The sequence below is a fragment of the Athene noctua genome, chromosome 13 (assembly GCF_965140245.1).
Source record: "Athene noctua chromosome 13, bAthNoc1.hap1.1, whole genome shotgun sequence".
In the NCBI taxonomy this organism is placed as follows: Eukaryota; Metazoa; Chordata; class Aves; order Strigiformes; family Strigidae; genus Athene; species Athene noctua.
In genome coordinates this window covers 5985540-6002710 of record NC_134049.1, presented here as the reverse complement: position 1 = coordinate 6002710, position 17171 = coordinate 5985540, and the positions used below count along the sequence as shown (strand labels likewise).

General features: G+C 46.8%; 1 protein-coding gene across 1 annotated transcript; it reads right to left on the bottom strand.

Annotated features, from left to right (window-relative positions):
• Positions 1 to 1634: 1634 nt before the first annotated feature.
• Positions 1635 to 4703, bottom strand: MEX3B (mex-3 RNA binding family member B). The gene is made up of 2 exons (XM_074916958.1): positions 4245 to 4703; positions 1635 to 3278 (listed from the first exon to the last, which is right to left on the bottom strand). The coding sequence occupies exons 1-2, from the start codon at positions 4507 to 4509 to the stop codon at positions 1852 to 1854; spliced, it is 1692 nt and encodes a 563-aa protein (XP_074773059.1). The 5' UTR covers positions 4510 to 4703; the 3' UTR covers positions 1635 to 1851.
• Positions 4704 to 17171: the final 12468 nt, after the last annotated feature.

The following is a 17171-nucleotide window of genomic DNA, read 5'->3' as shown; positions in this document are numbered from 1 at the left end:
TAAGCTTGTCAACACCAATTACCCGAACCACAACTGCCAAATACCAGGGAGCACTCTCAAGAACTGAGGAAAGATGCTAAAGCCCTTGTTCCACTCTAGAAAACTCTGAGTTTGGGATGCGGTTCCGAGGTTCCTGAGCACAGCAGAGCCAGGACCTGCAGGATTTGGCCCCCATCAGTGCATTACAACAAAGGAGCCTCCCCTGCTATCTGCTTCAAGATCCCAAAGCTAAGAAAACTGTCAGCTCCCTTCTTACATACGCTTTCTTTGCTAAAAGTAACAATTCATGCAAAAACCAAGTACTTTTCATGACTAAAGATTCTGAAAAAAATAGCATTTTTAGATGTGGAATAACCCCAACCACATGCCACGTATTAAAAAAAAAAAAAAAAAAACCACGATGTTTTTCCTCCTTAAAAACGTGTTACAAGGTATGATCGCTGGCAGGATTACACCCTGGAAACCCTCACAAGCTACTCAAAGAGTTCCAGCAACACTGACATGACAGAGTTTAAACTCCCAACATGTTTCAGTGCTACAAGCAGGTAACAGAAAGTCCAAAAGACACTCTCAGCACATCAAATCACCACACAGAGCACTTTTGGGTTTTTTTCTGTAATATTTTATTTTATTTATATAGAAATACTTAAAAAAACATGAAGTAGCACCATTACTTAAGTTTTACTTTTATTATGTAGAACTTTAAATGTCAGAAAAATAAAACTCTTGATACAATTTCAAATCTTGTCTCAGCAAATATAATATTAGTATTTGACCATGAGGTTAAAGGCCCTTTATCATAAAATAAAATATACTTTGTTTTTAAACTTTGCTCAGTAAAGTACATTTAAGCTCAAGTAACGTCACCTACATATACATAAACAAGTGGTAAACAAATGTATTAAAATAGAAATACTAAAACTATAGTGGTGCAACAGAATTTTTGTAATTTCCACTGAATTCTATTTATACAAATGTTAGAAAGCTTCAACAGTTCCTTTTGACATATGTTTATACATTTCCATTTTTGTAATAATATAGAATAAAATATGCTTTATATCACTGAATAGAAAATATGCTGGGTGAAGCAGATTTAAAAGATTTTTTTCTGAACCTATAAAATCTCCATCCCAACAGAATACTGTTCAAAGCATTACACATTTTATGGTTTGTAATTCCGTTCACAATTGTGTGATATTAAAATAATACAGTGTTCTTTGCCATAAGGCCATACTAAAATAAAAAAGATTTAACCCAGCTACAAAAAGTTCACTGAACTTAAATTAAAATACTTGTAAACATCTTTGCAATATGAAATATAATTTTTCAAGTCAAAAAAGAATAAAATACTTCAATCTGTATTAATGCAATTTATCTTTAAAACCTTTAAACGTTTTTAATATATATAAGAGATATGTTACAGTTTTGTGTTTTTTTTTTTTTTTTCTTTTTTAAACTTTGATAAAGCTGCAGTATCATGGTTTTCACAGGAACTTCTTGCCCTTTCAAGAACATTCAGAAAAGTATCCACCCATAGATTTAATTATTTCGTAATAAGCATCCTAGGAACTACCAGCACGTTTTACTAACAGTCCACACACCATTGTCATCATCATAAGCATCTTCTACTTTCAATATTTTTTTTTTCTGTTTTTTTTTTTTGTTCGTTCGTTTTTAAAAAAAGGGGGAGTTTTGGAAGCTTCGTATTAAAGTACAGTGTAAAAACTAGCCTAGCACTAGAATGGAGTCGCCCGTTATTATTTATAGCATGCACCCGCTGTCACCACCACCACCCCCCAGCCCTCCCGCGGCCGCGGAGCGCTCCCGGCCCCGTGGCGCCGGCGCTGGCCCTCAGGAGAAGATGCGGATGGCCTGGGTGACGGCGCTGTGGCACACGGGGCACTGCGGCTCCGTCTTCTCGCAGATGCGGTTGGCGCACTCCATGCAGAAGAGGTTGTGGCCGCAGGGCACCAGCGCCGCGATCACCTCGCTCTCGAAGCACACGGAGCAGTCGCGGCTGCCCTTCCGCCGCACGCCGGACGAGGAGCAGGAGGAGCTGGACGAGGAGCTGGAGGACGAGGAGGAGGAGGCGGAGGAGTCGGAGGGCAGCCCCGGCAGGTGGGGGCCCAGCCCGTTGCCGTACAGCGGGTAGGAGCCGGCCAGCAGCCGCCCGCCCGGGTCGCTGCGCACCCGCCGCGCCAGCGGGTGCTCGGGCCCGGCCGCGCCGCCGTGCAGGGGCGGGGAGAGCCGCGCCGGGGGCGGGGCGCCGCCGCCCCGCCGGGGGCCGCTCACCAGCAGCGCCAGGTTGGCATTGGCGGGCGCCGCGCCCGGGAAGGCGGCGGCGGCGGCGGGCGAGGGCGCGGGCGAGGGCGGCGCGGCGGGGCCGCGCTCGAACTGCGGCCAGATGAGGGCGGCGCCGGGCGGCGGGGCCGGGGCCAGGTCGAAGCCGGGCGGCGAGTCGAAGGGCAGCTCGGAGCAGCAGTCCGGGGAGGAGAGGACGTCCCCGCCGCCGCCGCCGCCGCCGTACACGTAGCCGTTGGCGCTGTTGTTGTTGTTGTTGCCGTTGTGGGTGAAGCTCAGCGCCGGGCTCGGGGGGCTGTAGTCGGCCAGGCGGGCCCCGCCGCCGCCCCCCCCCGTGCCGCCCCCGAAGTAGGAGTCGGTGGAGGCGCTGCCCAGCGAGCTGGAGCTGTCGTTGCGGTAGCTGCAGAAGGGCTTGCGGCCCGGCGTGGGCGTGATGCTGGGCGGCGTGGGCTTGCTCCACAGGCTGCCCGTGCCGTTCAGCTCGAAGCCCACGTCCGTGCCGTTGGCGTGGAAGTCGTTCTCGTCCGTCAGCTCGATGATGCCGCCGGTGCGCATGGCGATGTGCGCCTCGATCTCCTCCCGGGCCCGGTCCACGTTCTCGGGCATGCCCGTCACCTCGAAGACGGGCTCCTTGTCCCGGCTCGGGGTCACGATGTAGGTGTGCGTCTGCTGCTGGATGCGCTTGATGGTGGCCCCCTTGGGCCCCACGACCAAGCCCACCACGCGATAAGGCACCCGCACCTGGATGGTGGTTTGGCCGGGCAGGTTCGGGGGGCCGGGCACGGCGCCGTTCAGGGCCGTGTTCTTGTTCCGCGAGGCCCGGATCATGGAGAAGTGCTCGGCCGCCGAGATGATCTCCCTGCGGGCCATGGCCACATCTTCCTTTCTGCCCGTCACAACAAAGAGCGGCTCCTCCCCGCGAACCGGGGTCTTGATGTAGGTGTTGGTCTTTGCCCGCAGAGCTTTGATTTTACAACCTGGGAACGAGATGCGGGAGATGGAGGGCGAAGGGGAAGGGGGGCGGGGGGGGGGGGGGGGGGGAAGAGCCGGTTACAACCCATTATTTGGGTGCAGCTAGGGAGGGGAAAAAAAAACACACCCACACCCACCCGAAACCCATTGCCCCCTACCCCAGGTGATCGCTGGCATCTCGTCCAGGAGCCCCAGTCACGGTGTAAAGTAATGTCAGCCCACAGCGCTGGCACGCACCCAAAGGCATCGCAAGTGGCCACCGGCACCTCTGCCATGCAAACTGCCCCAAAACTACCAACGTGCGGTTCACAGGAGCGGCAACAACAACAACAACAAAAAAAAAAAGGAGCGTGCAGAAACACCGCACGACCAGAACAAAATTATAAAATAAAAATAAAATAATGCAAGCAGCCCTAACAAACCAACGCACCCGCCAGTCCACATTCCTGCTCAGCACTTTCCTTTCGGAAAAAATAAAATCAGTTCTTACGAAGGTGAGGAGCAGTGGCTGTACCGAATGAGCCACATTCCCCACTGCGGATGCTTTATTCCAATCCCATTGTTCCACTTCCCCACTCCATTTCTCTTCCTTAAAAATAATCCACGATTTCTAACTTCGGGGAGCGAAAAAGACCCGAAACACCGAGGCTCCCATTTTCCTCCCGTTTCCTCTTGCAAATCTTTAACTTTTGCAGCCGGAGGAAAGGCGCGATTTTTATTATTTTCCTGATTTTTTTTTTTTTTCCTCCTCCCTTCCCCCGGCAGCTGAAAGTGCATCTCGAAACTGATGCATAACGCTCCTCGGAAACATCACGTCTGCTGCACTTTCTTTGTCTGGGGGAAGCCGGCACTGGCCACCACCGTAGGGCTGCAGTTTTCCTGGGAATGGCCAGTGTCGCATCTGAGCCGCACGCCCGGCAGCGCGGAGGGGAGCCCCGCTCACCCACACCCCCTCGCATGCAGGCACCCACCTTGTCTCCCCACTATCTCAGCGACATGCTCCGAGCTGGGCACCGGGACGCATTCAGTCATGTTCACGCTCTTTTTCCGAGGCTCGCTGTCGTAAATGGAGCCCGTCTCGTCGTTGTCCAGCCCCAGCAGGGAGAGCTGATCCAGGGCGATCTGAAGGGCTCTTTGGTCATCCAGGGTCTCTCCCCCGCCACCACCACCACCGCCGCCGCCGCCGCCGCCGCCGCTCCCGTTCCTCTCCATGTCTGCAAAAAGCGAGCTGGGCATAGTCCCTGTGTGTGTTGCACCCTCCTCCTGCACTCGGCTCAGTAGTAAAAGATCAGACACAAAGGAAAACCCAAGGCAGATGGCCAGCAGGAGAGAAGGAAAGGGAGGGTGGGCGACTGCTGGAGACCGGGGAGTTGTTGCCTTTTGCTTGTATATTTTGTCTCTTTTTTTGCTTTTTTTTTTTTTTTTTCCTCCTCTCAGTGCAATCCGGTTTTTATAAGATGTTCTCAGGACACCCCCCCCCCCCCCACGGCTCCCCCCCCCCCAAGGTTTTTTTTTGGGTTTTTTTCTTTTTTTTTTTTTTTTGTCGGCTGGGGGTGGGGTGGGGGGGTGGGAAGAGGATAGCGAGAGGAGCTCCGATGGCTTCCCCCCCTCGAGTTCCTCGCCGGCCACAATGCCAAGCGACGGCAGCGTTTCTTTAAGGAGCCCCTCCCAGGCTCCACTCCACTCACTCAGCGTTTTTTTTTCCTCCTCTCCCCTCCTCTGTCTGAGGCACTGCTGCAGCCAGACGGCTCTGGAGAGGCGGGCGGAGGGAGGGGGGGCCGCGCCGGGCGCCGCAGCGTAAGCGGCGATCGCTGACAGCCCCGCGCCGCCATCGCTGCGCGCGCCCATTGGCCCGGCGCGGCGCGGAGGGGCCGGCGCTGACCCCCCCCCGCACCCTCCCCGCACCCCGGCCCGGCTCCGCTCTTTGTTGTCGGGTGCGGAACAATACCGGGGCCCGGCGCGCGCCTGTTGTCCGCGGGTGCCCCGCTCCTCGCCCTCCGTGCAGCGCCCTCGGTCCCCCCCTCCCCGAAGCAGGCCCGCGCCCGGCCGCCACCCCCAGCTGAGCGCCGGTAGAGGGATGGGTTAGGCGCTTTTTTTGGGTGGGTTTTGTTGGTTTTTGTTTTTTTTTTTTTTGTCTTGTTTTTTCTAGCGGGCGGTGCGCGCCGAGCCGGGCGGCCGCCGCGGCCCTTTGTGTTGCCGCCCGCCGGCCGCGGAGCCCCCGCGCCCCGCCTGCCGGGCGGCAGCAGCCACCGCACCCGCCCATCGCAGCGCCGCGGCCTTGCCGGGCTCCGCGCCCCGGTCCCCCGCCGCCCCTCCCCGGGGCCGGCTCCCGCGGCCGGACCCCCCGCCGGCTCCCGCGCAGCCCCGCGCCTGCGCGGCCCGCCCTGCGCACTGCGCCCGCGCGCCCGGGGCCGACGGGGCCCGCCGCCCGGCCCGGCCCGGCCGCCTCGGGGCGCGGGGGGGGCTCCTGCCCATGGGGACCCTCTCTCTCCCCAGGGCGTCACCCCCGGCGGGACGGAGACACCCCCCCGCCGCTCGGGGGGACGCTGGGAGCCGGGCGGGCCCGGCGGCCGCCCCCAGGCGCGGTCTCTGCGCGGCGGGAAGGCGGCGGAGGCGCCTCCTGGGCCCTCCTGCCCCGGCAGCGCCCGGCGGGGGAGCGCTCTGCGGCCCGGGCGGGCACTTGCTCAAGTAACTCGGGTTTCAGGCTGCTCGGGCCTCAGAGCCCGGGCTGTGCCCTGCGCGGGGAGCGGCGGGGGGGACAGCTGTCAGCTACAGCGAATCCTCCCCGCACCCCGCTCCCCGCAGCTTCAGCGCCTCGGTTTCGTAAGAGCCTGGAGGGGAAGAAGGCATCACGCTTAACTGCTCTGGCATAATCTCGCCAACATCTTCATCCACTTCGCTAGAAAATAAATCACTCCTGCCTCTTCCTTGACCTAATCACTTCACCTTTCTGCCATCACAGGGCCCCTCAACCAGTAAAAATAGATTTTTCATCAAGCCCCCTGTCACAAAAACCTTCAGTCTGGTGACTAGACAGGAAAGTGGGCTCACCGTTCTCATTAAAACACCACCATCGAATTTTATTTCTCCAGCTTTTCTCCATATATCTATAAGCACCCACATACAGTTAGTCCTTGCCAGCTGTCAGGTACCAAAGGCTGACTTTTTCTTATTTCAGAGAAATCAAATACTAAATAATTGTTTTCCAGTATCAAGCTTGACAGGGACAGACATTTACAAGTGCACACAGATCTGTTTAGCCAGCTGCCTGTACAAACAAGTGTAACAAGTCACAGGTAATTGTTTACATGCAGTGTTTATTGCAAATTACTGTCACTTCCTCAGGATGTTTGCATGTTTTATAACAAAGCTCCAGTGGATTGTTTTCTAGCAAGGGTATACACTGGTGATGTGCTTTTCTAAGTGCTTAGCTTGCCCAATCAACTAAGAAAAAGCTGTAGTTTCATATTTAAAAGTTCACTTATTTTACAAATTTACGCTTCCACAGGCAGCAGAGATGGTTTTCCATAGGGGGTAAAGGAGACATTACTTATAGGTGCTCAAGGATCCAGAAGGCTCTTCACTATTTTCAGCACAGAGCATCTTTTTTAAAAAAACAAAACAAAACGGAGAAAAAGCAGATGGACAGAACCTTTGACAGCAATAAAAATAATGTTCTTTATTATTGAATAAGCTAAAAATAAAAGTCTGCTTCTTCGCAGTCTTTTAAACTCAAGGACTCTAAAACCTGTGTGACAGAAAATAACTGTCCTCGTTTACCAGAGAGGGGCAGGACAGGACAGAGATGAGGGAAAGACACGTCAATATAGAGGGTTATTGTTGAAGTCCGGCAGTGAGGGTCATAAATACTGAAATGCAAAGATAGGAGGAGAGTGGTTGCATCGTGCTTGGATTTTACCTGAGCTTTGTTTATTCTCCCGACTTAGCCCCTTTTTTTCTCCCTCCCCCTTCCCACCCCCTTCTTGAACTCCGATTGTGTTTCTGGCCAAGACCACTGAACATGCCTGTACTGACTAAGGAGAAAAAAGAGAACCACTTACCTTCAGGTTTATGTTCCTCTATAGGAAAAATCTTCTCAAAGCAAGATTCCCTGCAGATCTAGCTTTATTTTTTTTAATGTTAAACTAGAAGGTTAATTAAAAATATTTAAAATGCATTTCAGAATAAGCATGATACTTTCCAGGGGCAGGGGGAGAAGGAGATGCATTTCTGGGAGACTAAGTGTGCACTGGTGTTTCAAGCCTCCCATGAATTCTGTGGAATTGTCCAACAGCCGGAGGACTACTGCTTTTTTACTGTTTTAGAAAACACTTAAGAACAAACTACAGGGAATAATAATAATAATAACAACAATTAAAAAAGTTACCCTGATGTACCTTAAAACACGCACGCACCAACAGCGCAGCCCCCCCAGGGAACGCAGTGTCTATGCAATAGTGTGCTCGTATGGCAACAAGCAATGCCTACAAGATTCGTATGAATCTACTTAGTCCACGGAAGCCTTTCTTCAGAATAACTGACTCAGATCTAAATTAAAGTGTAACCTATCTACACAACACCTTTCATTCCACAAAACCTTGAAACATATGCAGAATTATAGCGAACTCCATCTCTGGGAGAGAGACCAACCATCTACCTACCAATTCACAGCAACTTAACAAAAGCAGGAAGGGAGGATATATTACAGGCAAATACAGGACTCATTGCAGGAGGAGTGCAATTCTCCGTCCTTTTAGCTTCTCTCTGTTATCATTTCCCATTTGTGACAGAGGTAATAAAACTTCCTTCCTCCAACCTTTATTTAATTAAAGTGTAAGGTCTTTGGGGCAGTGAGCTTACTGTGTGTATATATACAGCACCTACCATGAAGAGGTCATGAATTAATCTGAGGCCTTTAAATGCTACTCTAAATACAAAGCATTAGCAATAATAAGAATGGGATATAATTTTCATTTAGAATAGATGAGACCTCTATTTGCAATGTATCATCACAAAGAATAAATTACATGCATCTCAGGGAATAACTAAATTAAGGGTCAAGGAAAAGTATTTCATACCAGAGACTGGCAACTCCATCTCGGTTGTTTACATGTAAGGACACTGCTGCCTCCTGTTACAGCATTTACTGTAAAATTCTTATTTGCCATCATCTTACAAAACAATGTCCCAAATCCTACAGGCCAGATCATCCACAGAGTGGGAGTACAGTTTATTCTGAGACAGTGCATGTGATTACTGTGATAACATCCCCAAATTAACCTTTTGCGTGTGCCATAAACTGCAATTAGCAATCTGCAGAGAAATGACAAGTTCCTTCGTTTCCTGTAATATGTAGCAATACACAAGCCAGATTTCCTATTGAATCCCATATTAACCTACATTCAGTGGCAGTGAAATCTCACAGCACCGTGTCAGAATTTATCATCTTTCAGTGATGTTAGCTCCACCTCTTGACAATTCTAGACAAATGTTTATAAACAACTCGTCCAGAATCTGAACAACTGCAGCTGAAAATGTTTATCATTTTTCCACCAGTTGTTCCAACCACTTTGGATGCTTTATACTAAGGGATGAGCAGAGCTCTCAAAACAGTATGGCTGTGTTAATAAATGACAAGAAATAAAATGGAGATGGAGTAGTGAGTGGCTTTGTGATACCTCTCTGAGGTGGAAGGAGGCTCAGGGGTAGGAAAGCTGCAGAAGTGCCTTTTTCCCTGGTGATAAGGAATGTCAACCTCAAAAAATACAAACAGGGAGATGATGTTGATGATTTTCCCCGCATGTGCTTCCATCCCCGTAATTCTACACCTCTCCCTGTTAAAGAATTAATCTGCAAAATATTTTTTTAAAAACAAAGATCTTCTGGGACAACTTGTGAAGAACAATTTCGCCACAAACCAGAAAAAGTCTCAGACCTCTAAGAGCCACAGTCAGTCTTTGAAAGGGTTGATACAGTCCTGCAAACTCATACCACTTGCTAATGGCTTTACTAAGCTAAAATGCTTGTTTCCAGTATATGAGAACAAAAAAGATTTTTGTAATAGGCATCACATAGTGTACTTTCTGCATAGGCACTTGCCATTAGTTTGACATGAGTGATTCGTGTGTGCATGTGTGTAGGGGATGAACTGCCTTATGAGAATGCAGTTCTGTTTAATGTGACTGATGGAAGGTGATTCAAAAAGCATAAAGATGCCTTGATAATAAATCAGAACTAACCAGCCAGATCATCTGCCCATTTTAAAACTCTCCACCTGGATTGTGAGTGGCCTCCTTCATTTATCGTTCCTTTCTGCCTCTCGCTTGCGAACAAGGGTTATCGCACAGACTATCTGAATTAAATGACGTTTCACAACCATGCCAACCAGAGGTTGAAAATGAAAATCACTTCTGCCTTTCCCCTGCTCTCATGTTATGCATTTAGAGTCCAGCCTTCCAGGCTCCTCCTGTGCGCAGCGCTCTCAGTGGAGTGCTCCTCTGTGCACGGCTGCGGGATTGGAGCTCTTTGTTACCATGGCCCTTGGGCCAGGATTCAGTTCGTGATGTAGCACTGGCGTCTCAAGTCTGTAAAGCGCCTACCACACTTGTGGGCACTGTCTATTAAACAGTGGCTAGAGTAAAAAAAAATAAATAAATTTATATCTGTGTGTTTAGACTAGATAACTCAAAGATCTTTGAGGTAGCTCATAACCTTGAGTCTTTTTTCATCAGTTTTAATCTCTGAAATAGTAAATTATAATTAAATTTTAATTTAATTTTAATCTCTGAAATAGTTAATTATAATTATGGTCATAAAACATGTACAACCTTTGCTTCCTTTCTCCTCCATCCCTCCCCCTCTACTCTGTGCTGCTACGAGAAGGAAGAGAAAATAATTGTCCCTTTAATGCTAATTGCTTGTAAACTCCTTTGTACAGAGGCTATGTTTATATACAATGCTTAGGCAAAATCTAGGCACAAATGCAATACTCCTAATAAATGAGTGAATAATGTATCCCTGACCATAATCCCAGCGCTCTCCAATAAAAGAGTATCTAATTCCTGTCACAGAATCGCCTTGTAGGTTGAAGTTCAGCATATAAATACACGTAGGAAAAGATGAGATTTTAATTGATAAGTATTAATCATCATTCATTGCTGTCTCTGCAGGAAGCACAATGTTAAAACATCTAGTTAATATACTGTATAATGGATAACCTTGAGGCAGAAGCTCTTGCATCTGTGTCTATCCAAGAAAAAAATGTCAACATCAGCCTTTGTTGTAGCAAAATACCCTGACATCTGAATGGAGTTGCTGCTGCTGGAAAATTGACTGTCTCCAAGCGCAATCCTTCCCAACCTGGGTCTGGCGCCTAACCTAGAGATGAGGTCAAATTAAAAATCTATCTGTGCACACCTATACTTTGGAACGTTTGAAATCTGGTCCAGGTTAGAACATTGTGTTTGTGGTGCATCTCCGCTCTGAACAAACACATTTCTCATGTGATGCTCTCACTGCAACCACAAAGCATTAGCACTCACAAGAGCATCATTGAAGATACTCGGGCTGTTCATTGAGAACAAAGCCATTAATGATTAATGCTATGGTAGGAGAAAATGTAGCAGTATTTCTTGGCAGCTGAAATGTGGTAACGTCTGTCCTACGTGCAAAAGACTCACGAATACCTTTAGCTCCTCTTACATAAGACGATTCTTATTAGCTCCGTGGGAAGAAGACTCAAACAAATCCCCCAAATTAAAGGGAAGTGAAGGAGATTTTTACATCTAAAACTGGATATATACAATACATCTCTCTCTGACTGTCCCAGCAGATGCAGAGATGCATTTATGTATCACTGACATTACTGTCCCAGCAGATGCTGCAAAGTTGTCACTGACACAGACGCTTACTGTCCCCACAGATCTGTATTTTGGGAGAGAATTTTCGTACCACAGACACTACTGTCCCTACAGAACCACATCTGCTGGCAGAGTTATTGTTTCACATACTCTTCTGCCTCCAGCAGATGTGAGAGACTGCCAGGACGACAGGCATTTCTGTCACAGCCAATCTCCATCTACGGGGAATTAAATTGCAGCTTAAACTACTGTTCTTCCTGAGCCCTTAGTGTGGACAATACTGACAAGGAGGAAGCAACATAAACCAATGAAAATATAATGCTGGGCACCTAGAACATCACCATTAACTCTGCCTAAATGTGGCACTTGGCAGTGCTGTGTCTGGGGATGTGTCAGGAGGAGAAAAAGAATTATTTGCGCCCTCCTACCACCCCGCCTTTAACAAGTGTTCATTCTGAGAAACATTTGAAGGAAAAAGCGTGTGATGCCACTTTCATGTAACAGATTCTAAGAAAGCACAAGTCATTCATGACTACCAAGCCGACAACCTTAATGCCCTGCTACAGGGACCAAGCGCGTGCGCTAGGTCATTCTCAGCTTGCTTTTGAACACACCTTTTGCATTAAAAGTTTCAGAGTTTCCAGTTTATTAACACCAGAAGATTTGATCCCCAGTTCTAGAGAGCCAAAAGTAGAAATAAAGGGGAGGGTTGTTGGGGTTTTTTTTTTTTAATCCCTTTAATTTGGCCCTTCATCTTTTGCGACTTGGCATCATCTCCTCTCAAATTCAGGGTTCCACAGCGGCAGCAGTCACAGGGAGTTTCACTCCGCTGCAGCTGCGCTGCCAAGCAGCACCTTTGCAAACATGAGGAAGAAAATCTTGGGCCTGTGCTAAGACATGACTATGGCTAGACCTTCCCTCTGGAGTGAACTCGGCCTAAGGCCCATACCAGAGCATGTACTTACATATAAGTAATATGTATGGTATGTGAGCCTGGACTTGAGAGCTGTCTTGGGCCCTTGTTTGCCTGACTGAGTAGATGTATCCTTTATGTTTTGGTACCGGAGAGAGAAAACCTCCCCTGGTAATTCTGCAGCAATGTAAACCCTACTTGAAGAAAGACCATCTAACTTTGGAATTCCCCTGTGGGGAGTCTGGGCATTTATCTTTATCTGAAGCATCAAGAGCTGTCCGTTGGCAAAGTCAGGACACACAAATTCCCAGAGTAATAATCTGATACAGCACAGCAAAACCTATACCCTTGGAGCAGATTGTGGGAAAGCATTGAGATTTTGGTTCCTCTGCCAAAGCAAACAAGATGTTTCAAGCCCCATCATCTGCTCTGCAGTTCACACCCTTCCAGTGCTATCTTTTTCAGATGCCATGCCACACTGGTTAGTGGCAATGGCGTTGTCATGTGTGACTCATTCCGTTTTACTGGAAATTAGAAAACCACACGCTGCACTGAAGAACTGCTTATTTATGTAGTCATATCATCTCAGAGAGCACTCCTCCTGCCATTATTTGTATACAGATTCTTTCATCTAAAATTTTGGAAATACAGCTCTTTACCAGAGTTCATTCAGAGGACAGATTAATCAATAGCACATTGCTCTTTCCAGGGCCCGTTAAGCCCTTCGTAGTTGCCAGTGCCATCCTGGAAAAGCAAATGGTATTTTAGAAGAGAGTAGCTTCATCATTACAGGATGTGTGGGAAGCAAAACAGAACAGATAGCAGTGGAATTGGAATTGTGTTAGCAGAAGAGTCTGTCACGTATTTATCTGAGCTTTGGGCAGGTGAATTTTACCCACAAGGAAAAACATAGACTACTTTTTTTTTTTTTTTTTTTTTTTTTTAATTGAGTGCCTTTAATAACGCCTTATTAAATATTTCCTGAACACCTCACAATGCTGCATTTACTGTAGTGATTAATGCTCAGTATGAGTGATAAACTGGCATATTCAGGACAACAACAAAAACACTAAGAGATGTCACAGTGTATTCTTCCTGTGGAATAAGCATTACTGGATAAAAACATTAATGCTTTTAAACAACATTTTATGGTGACAACAAATCAAGCTGGCTAAACTTTGTGTTCTGAAGTACAGGTCTGGAATTACATGTGTTTCAAAGAACTTGGATTTCCTAAATTATGAGTTTTTCCAGCCTTTATAAAATTAGTGTTACTAAAGCAGCAGCAGCACTAGGATCAAAAGTCAGATTTGATTGTGTGTTGACATGCAAAGGCTGACCTCTACAAATTCCTAAACTAAGAGACTGCATTACCCTCTACAGATACAGATAAATCCAGTCTTATCTTTAGATGAAGAAACTGTTAAGAAGATTCAGGCACCACACATTTATGAAGAAAGAAAATAGAAATGTGAGCCATTCTTTTTTTAAAGGTTAGCATAGCTTAAACATTCCTGAAAATATTTATTGTCATAACAGACTAGACCTGCTGAAATGTTCTTGCCTAGGATTTGGTCTTTGACATTCTCAGCAATCCTGTTGACTTCAGCTAGATCACATGGCTGCCACGGAAAGCAGAATTCAGCAAGGAAAAGGAAAAGACACAAAGTATTTAAAGACCATTTGGAAAAAGACGTTTTGCTTTCAATGTTACTGACTATCCCTCAGGACCCAAATTAGAGTTCTGTTATATTTTAAAGCATTGCTTTCAAGCTTGCTGGAAGTGTCAGACAATTTGAATAGATCTCCATTTTAATTTCCAATCTAGCAATATGGAACAGCTGCCATAACTTTGTGCAACGTGGCAAATTCGACATCCTCATTCCTCAAATGGCAATCATCGAGAAGGGACGCTGAAAAAAGCATAATATGCTTCCACTTTTACTGCCTTTTAGTAACTCCCAGTCAAAATTGTACTTCAGATAAAGAACCCAAACCCTCAATTGTACTTTTAACTTGCACTGCCCACAACAGGAAGCGAAGGTGTTGGGTGAAAGTTGATGGGATTTCTAGAACTATTTCTCCTACTTTCAGCCCGTGAGCTGGAGGTTAGTTTACATCCTTCTGGCTTATGCGTCACGCTCAGTGTTAAAGGCTCCAAGTCAGGACTTCCCCCACAGCTGCACTGGGAAGATATAATGGAATAAGTCCCAGCTCAGCCTCACCAAATCTGCCTTGTCAAAGCCTTATGACTTCTACAGCTCTGGCAGCCAGGGGTGAGAGCATGAACCGAACTGTGTCACCCTCATGCTTTTCCTGCTTCCTAGCAAAAAGCAAATGTTGAAAGGAAGATGGAAATAACAATTATTGTGTTCTTAATTTTTGTATTTCAGACCACATTAACTCAAGAGAGAGAACTGAATCCAGAGGAAAAGCACTTTGGGATTCAGATGAAAAGCCTTAGCACTGTGCCCCATTCTGGGACTGTCTAGACAAGGACAAAGGCAGTTCAACCATATTCAAGGGAATTTGGGTGTATGAGATGAGACACATTTCTGAGCACAGCCCCATGTTACATGTAGTTTGAGAGGGAATATCTGGTTTTTAAGAGTGCTGTAGTGTTGATGAGTTGGTCCTGTTACAGGAACAATGTCCCATCTAGCTCACATTTTGTATTCATTCACAGATTATATATTGCGTGCGCTTAGATAAGCTACCTCCCACTCTTCTCCTTAATTCTGAATAGAAAACTCAAAATAGTTTTGAGACCTATCACCACACATCAGGATGTCACCAGTGCACCGAATAAGAAGAAGAAATGGAAACATCCAGCAGAGATACTGTAGCTCCAGGATGGACTATTTGTCTCTGTACAAATAAAACACAATTTAAAAGTCTCTTGCGTGGCTGATTTCAATTGCTAAATTAACATCTCTGTTCTCACTTCTGCAACACTTCTTTACTACTGAGTTTGTGGTTTCTTGCCTTCCACATGATACAACCAGCTTCCGACCCCGAGATTTCTCCCTTCCATAGTCTACATTTCTCATGAAACTCAATCTCCAAGCATGAAACCAACTCTCACTAATCTGTTTTCTGTTATCAGTATACTAACAGGTATATTTATATATTGGGGAGGACACACATCAGGGTAGCATGGATGTCTCTTACTTGAGTTTGCCTCTGGCAGTTGCGATTTGAAACACAGAAAGCAGAACAGAAATATTAAGGTCAGCATCTTCCAAATGGACTCCAACTTTGGATGGCTAACTTGATATAATTTCCAGTCAATAATTTCTTCACAAAATTGGATTCCATCCCACCTTCTACCGCACAGTCAACTTAGATCCCAGGTAAGAGCAATAGATAATACAGGAAGGCAAATAGGGCAGGTTAAACTACATTTCACCTCTGTCCTAGAGTGGTTGGACATGGCTGCATGGGGCTGTAAGCATGCTGTAAGCTCGCCTGATCACCTCCAACATCTATTTATATCACATTGCATCTTCTTTCATTAACAGAGACCATAAGTATTACTTTGAGACAAAAAAAAAATAATGTAAAGAAGTAAATATTAATCGAGCTGCAGTAAAGCGAAACCAAGACTCATTCACCGCTGAAGATGGAAGCTTTCTGTTTTGGTAGTTTGGCTCTGTATGCCTCAGCCTTCCTCCACGTGCAGCAGGACTACAGCTCCCTGAGCTCAGCGGGAATCTGTTCAACCTGACTCAGACACAGATCTCCTCTGCCCAGCTCCTCTGGGCTATGCTAATTCTGCTTCTGGAAAGGGCCCGTTGCTACTCCCTCCCTTACTTTCACTACAGTTCCTGCCAGTGTAGCTTGTGGACACTGGTGGCACAAACCCATCAACTTCACCTGGCAGTGAGTGATTCTCTTGCAGCCTGAGTACATGCCAAGAAGAGCCTGATCTGCTCAAGATATTATAAGCCGTGCAGTTATTTGCACTGAAAACCCTGCAGAAACAGCCCTCCCCCACTTCCTTCTCTGCTAGCTTGCTCTAACAGCAGGCAGACATAAGTGAAAGGAAAAACAATGAGAAAGGAAACTTGGGAGGGACAGGTTAGAAGCAGAAGGAAGAAGCAAAAGGTCTGACTCTGCAGACCGTATTCATGATGAAAAGCACTGCACAAATAACCTAATTGCGTTCAGTGGGACTGCCGGGCTGAGTAAAAGTGCTACAAGTGCAAGCAACAATTGCAGAGGCAGGAAACAAGTAGGAAAAGAAAGAAAAAGGAAGCCCCACATGAATCAGACACCTGCACAGAGGAGAGCAGTCTCATACACCCCAGGAAAAACAAATCAACCAACATGCTAACTGCCTTTGAGTTATTGCAGAAATATTTATAGAGCCTTTCCCAACCTCTGCCTCGCTTCCTGGCAGGCAACACCACAGAAAGAATCTTTACCACTGGCATCCCCTTCTTCCGCCAAACAAAAATTCAGTCCCTTCCCAAAAGCACAACAAAGGCAGTAAGAGAGACCGGCCGGGCTGCAGGAGCGGTTTGGTCATTACCTGGGGAAGGACAAACGTCCACCCAGGCAGGCAGGGCCATACTCATAGGAGATGGAGTAACTACTCAGAGGAGGGAGAGTGGACATCTCTTCCTGTGGGCTGAGTTGGGGGAACAGCAACAGCATTGATTCTGCATAGATTGCTCTTGGCAAGGAATAACACAGGGGCCAAGGAAGTGATGCTTTCCACTGAAACCCCCAGTATCTTCCAGATGGTCACTTCTTCCCTTTCTTTACAAAGCATGATGAACCACTGAAAAGAACTGGATGTCCAGTAACTGTATTGCTCCTTTTCCAGTGAGCTGTTTCAGGAATTCTCAAATCAGCTTCTATGACAGAGCAATTCTAAGTTTATAAATCATTAAAATAATGCATTTATTTATCAAAAGCTATCCTCCAAAAATGAAACACTAGAGAGAAATCCAATCATTCCAATGAATACATGCAATTGAATTCTCAGGGCTCATGCTAATTGGCACTTTTCAAAATGTTTCCAGTTAGGTTTGTCCATAAGCTTGAAAAAGAAAATCAAAATATGCCTCTCTGAGATAGGCTGATGTTTGTGAAACAGAACTATTAAATCAGTGAAACCA

What these genes read in the sequence shown, in the direction of transcription:
- MEX3B (XM_074916958.1), bottom strand. Translation starts at nt 4,509, where the DNA reads ATGCCCAGCTCGCTTTTTGCAGACATGGAGAGGAACGGGAGCGGCGGC. An exon ending in TGAGATAGTGGGGAGACAAG is followed by an intron (nt 3,279 to 4,244) that starts GTGGGTGCCTGC and finishes TCTCGTTCCCAG; the next exon opens with GTTGTAAAATCAAAGCTCTG.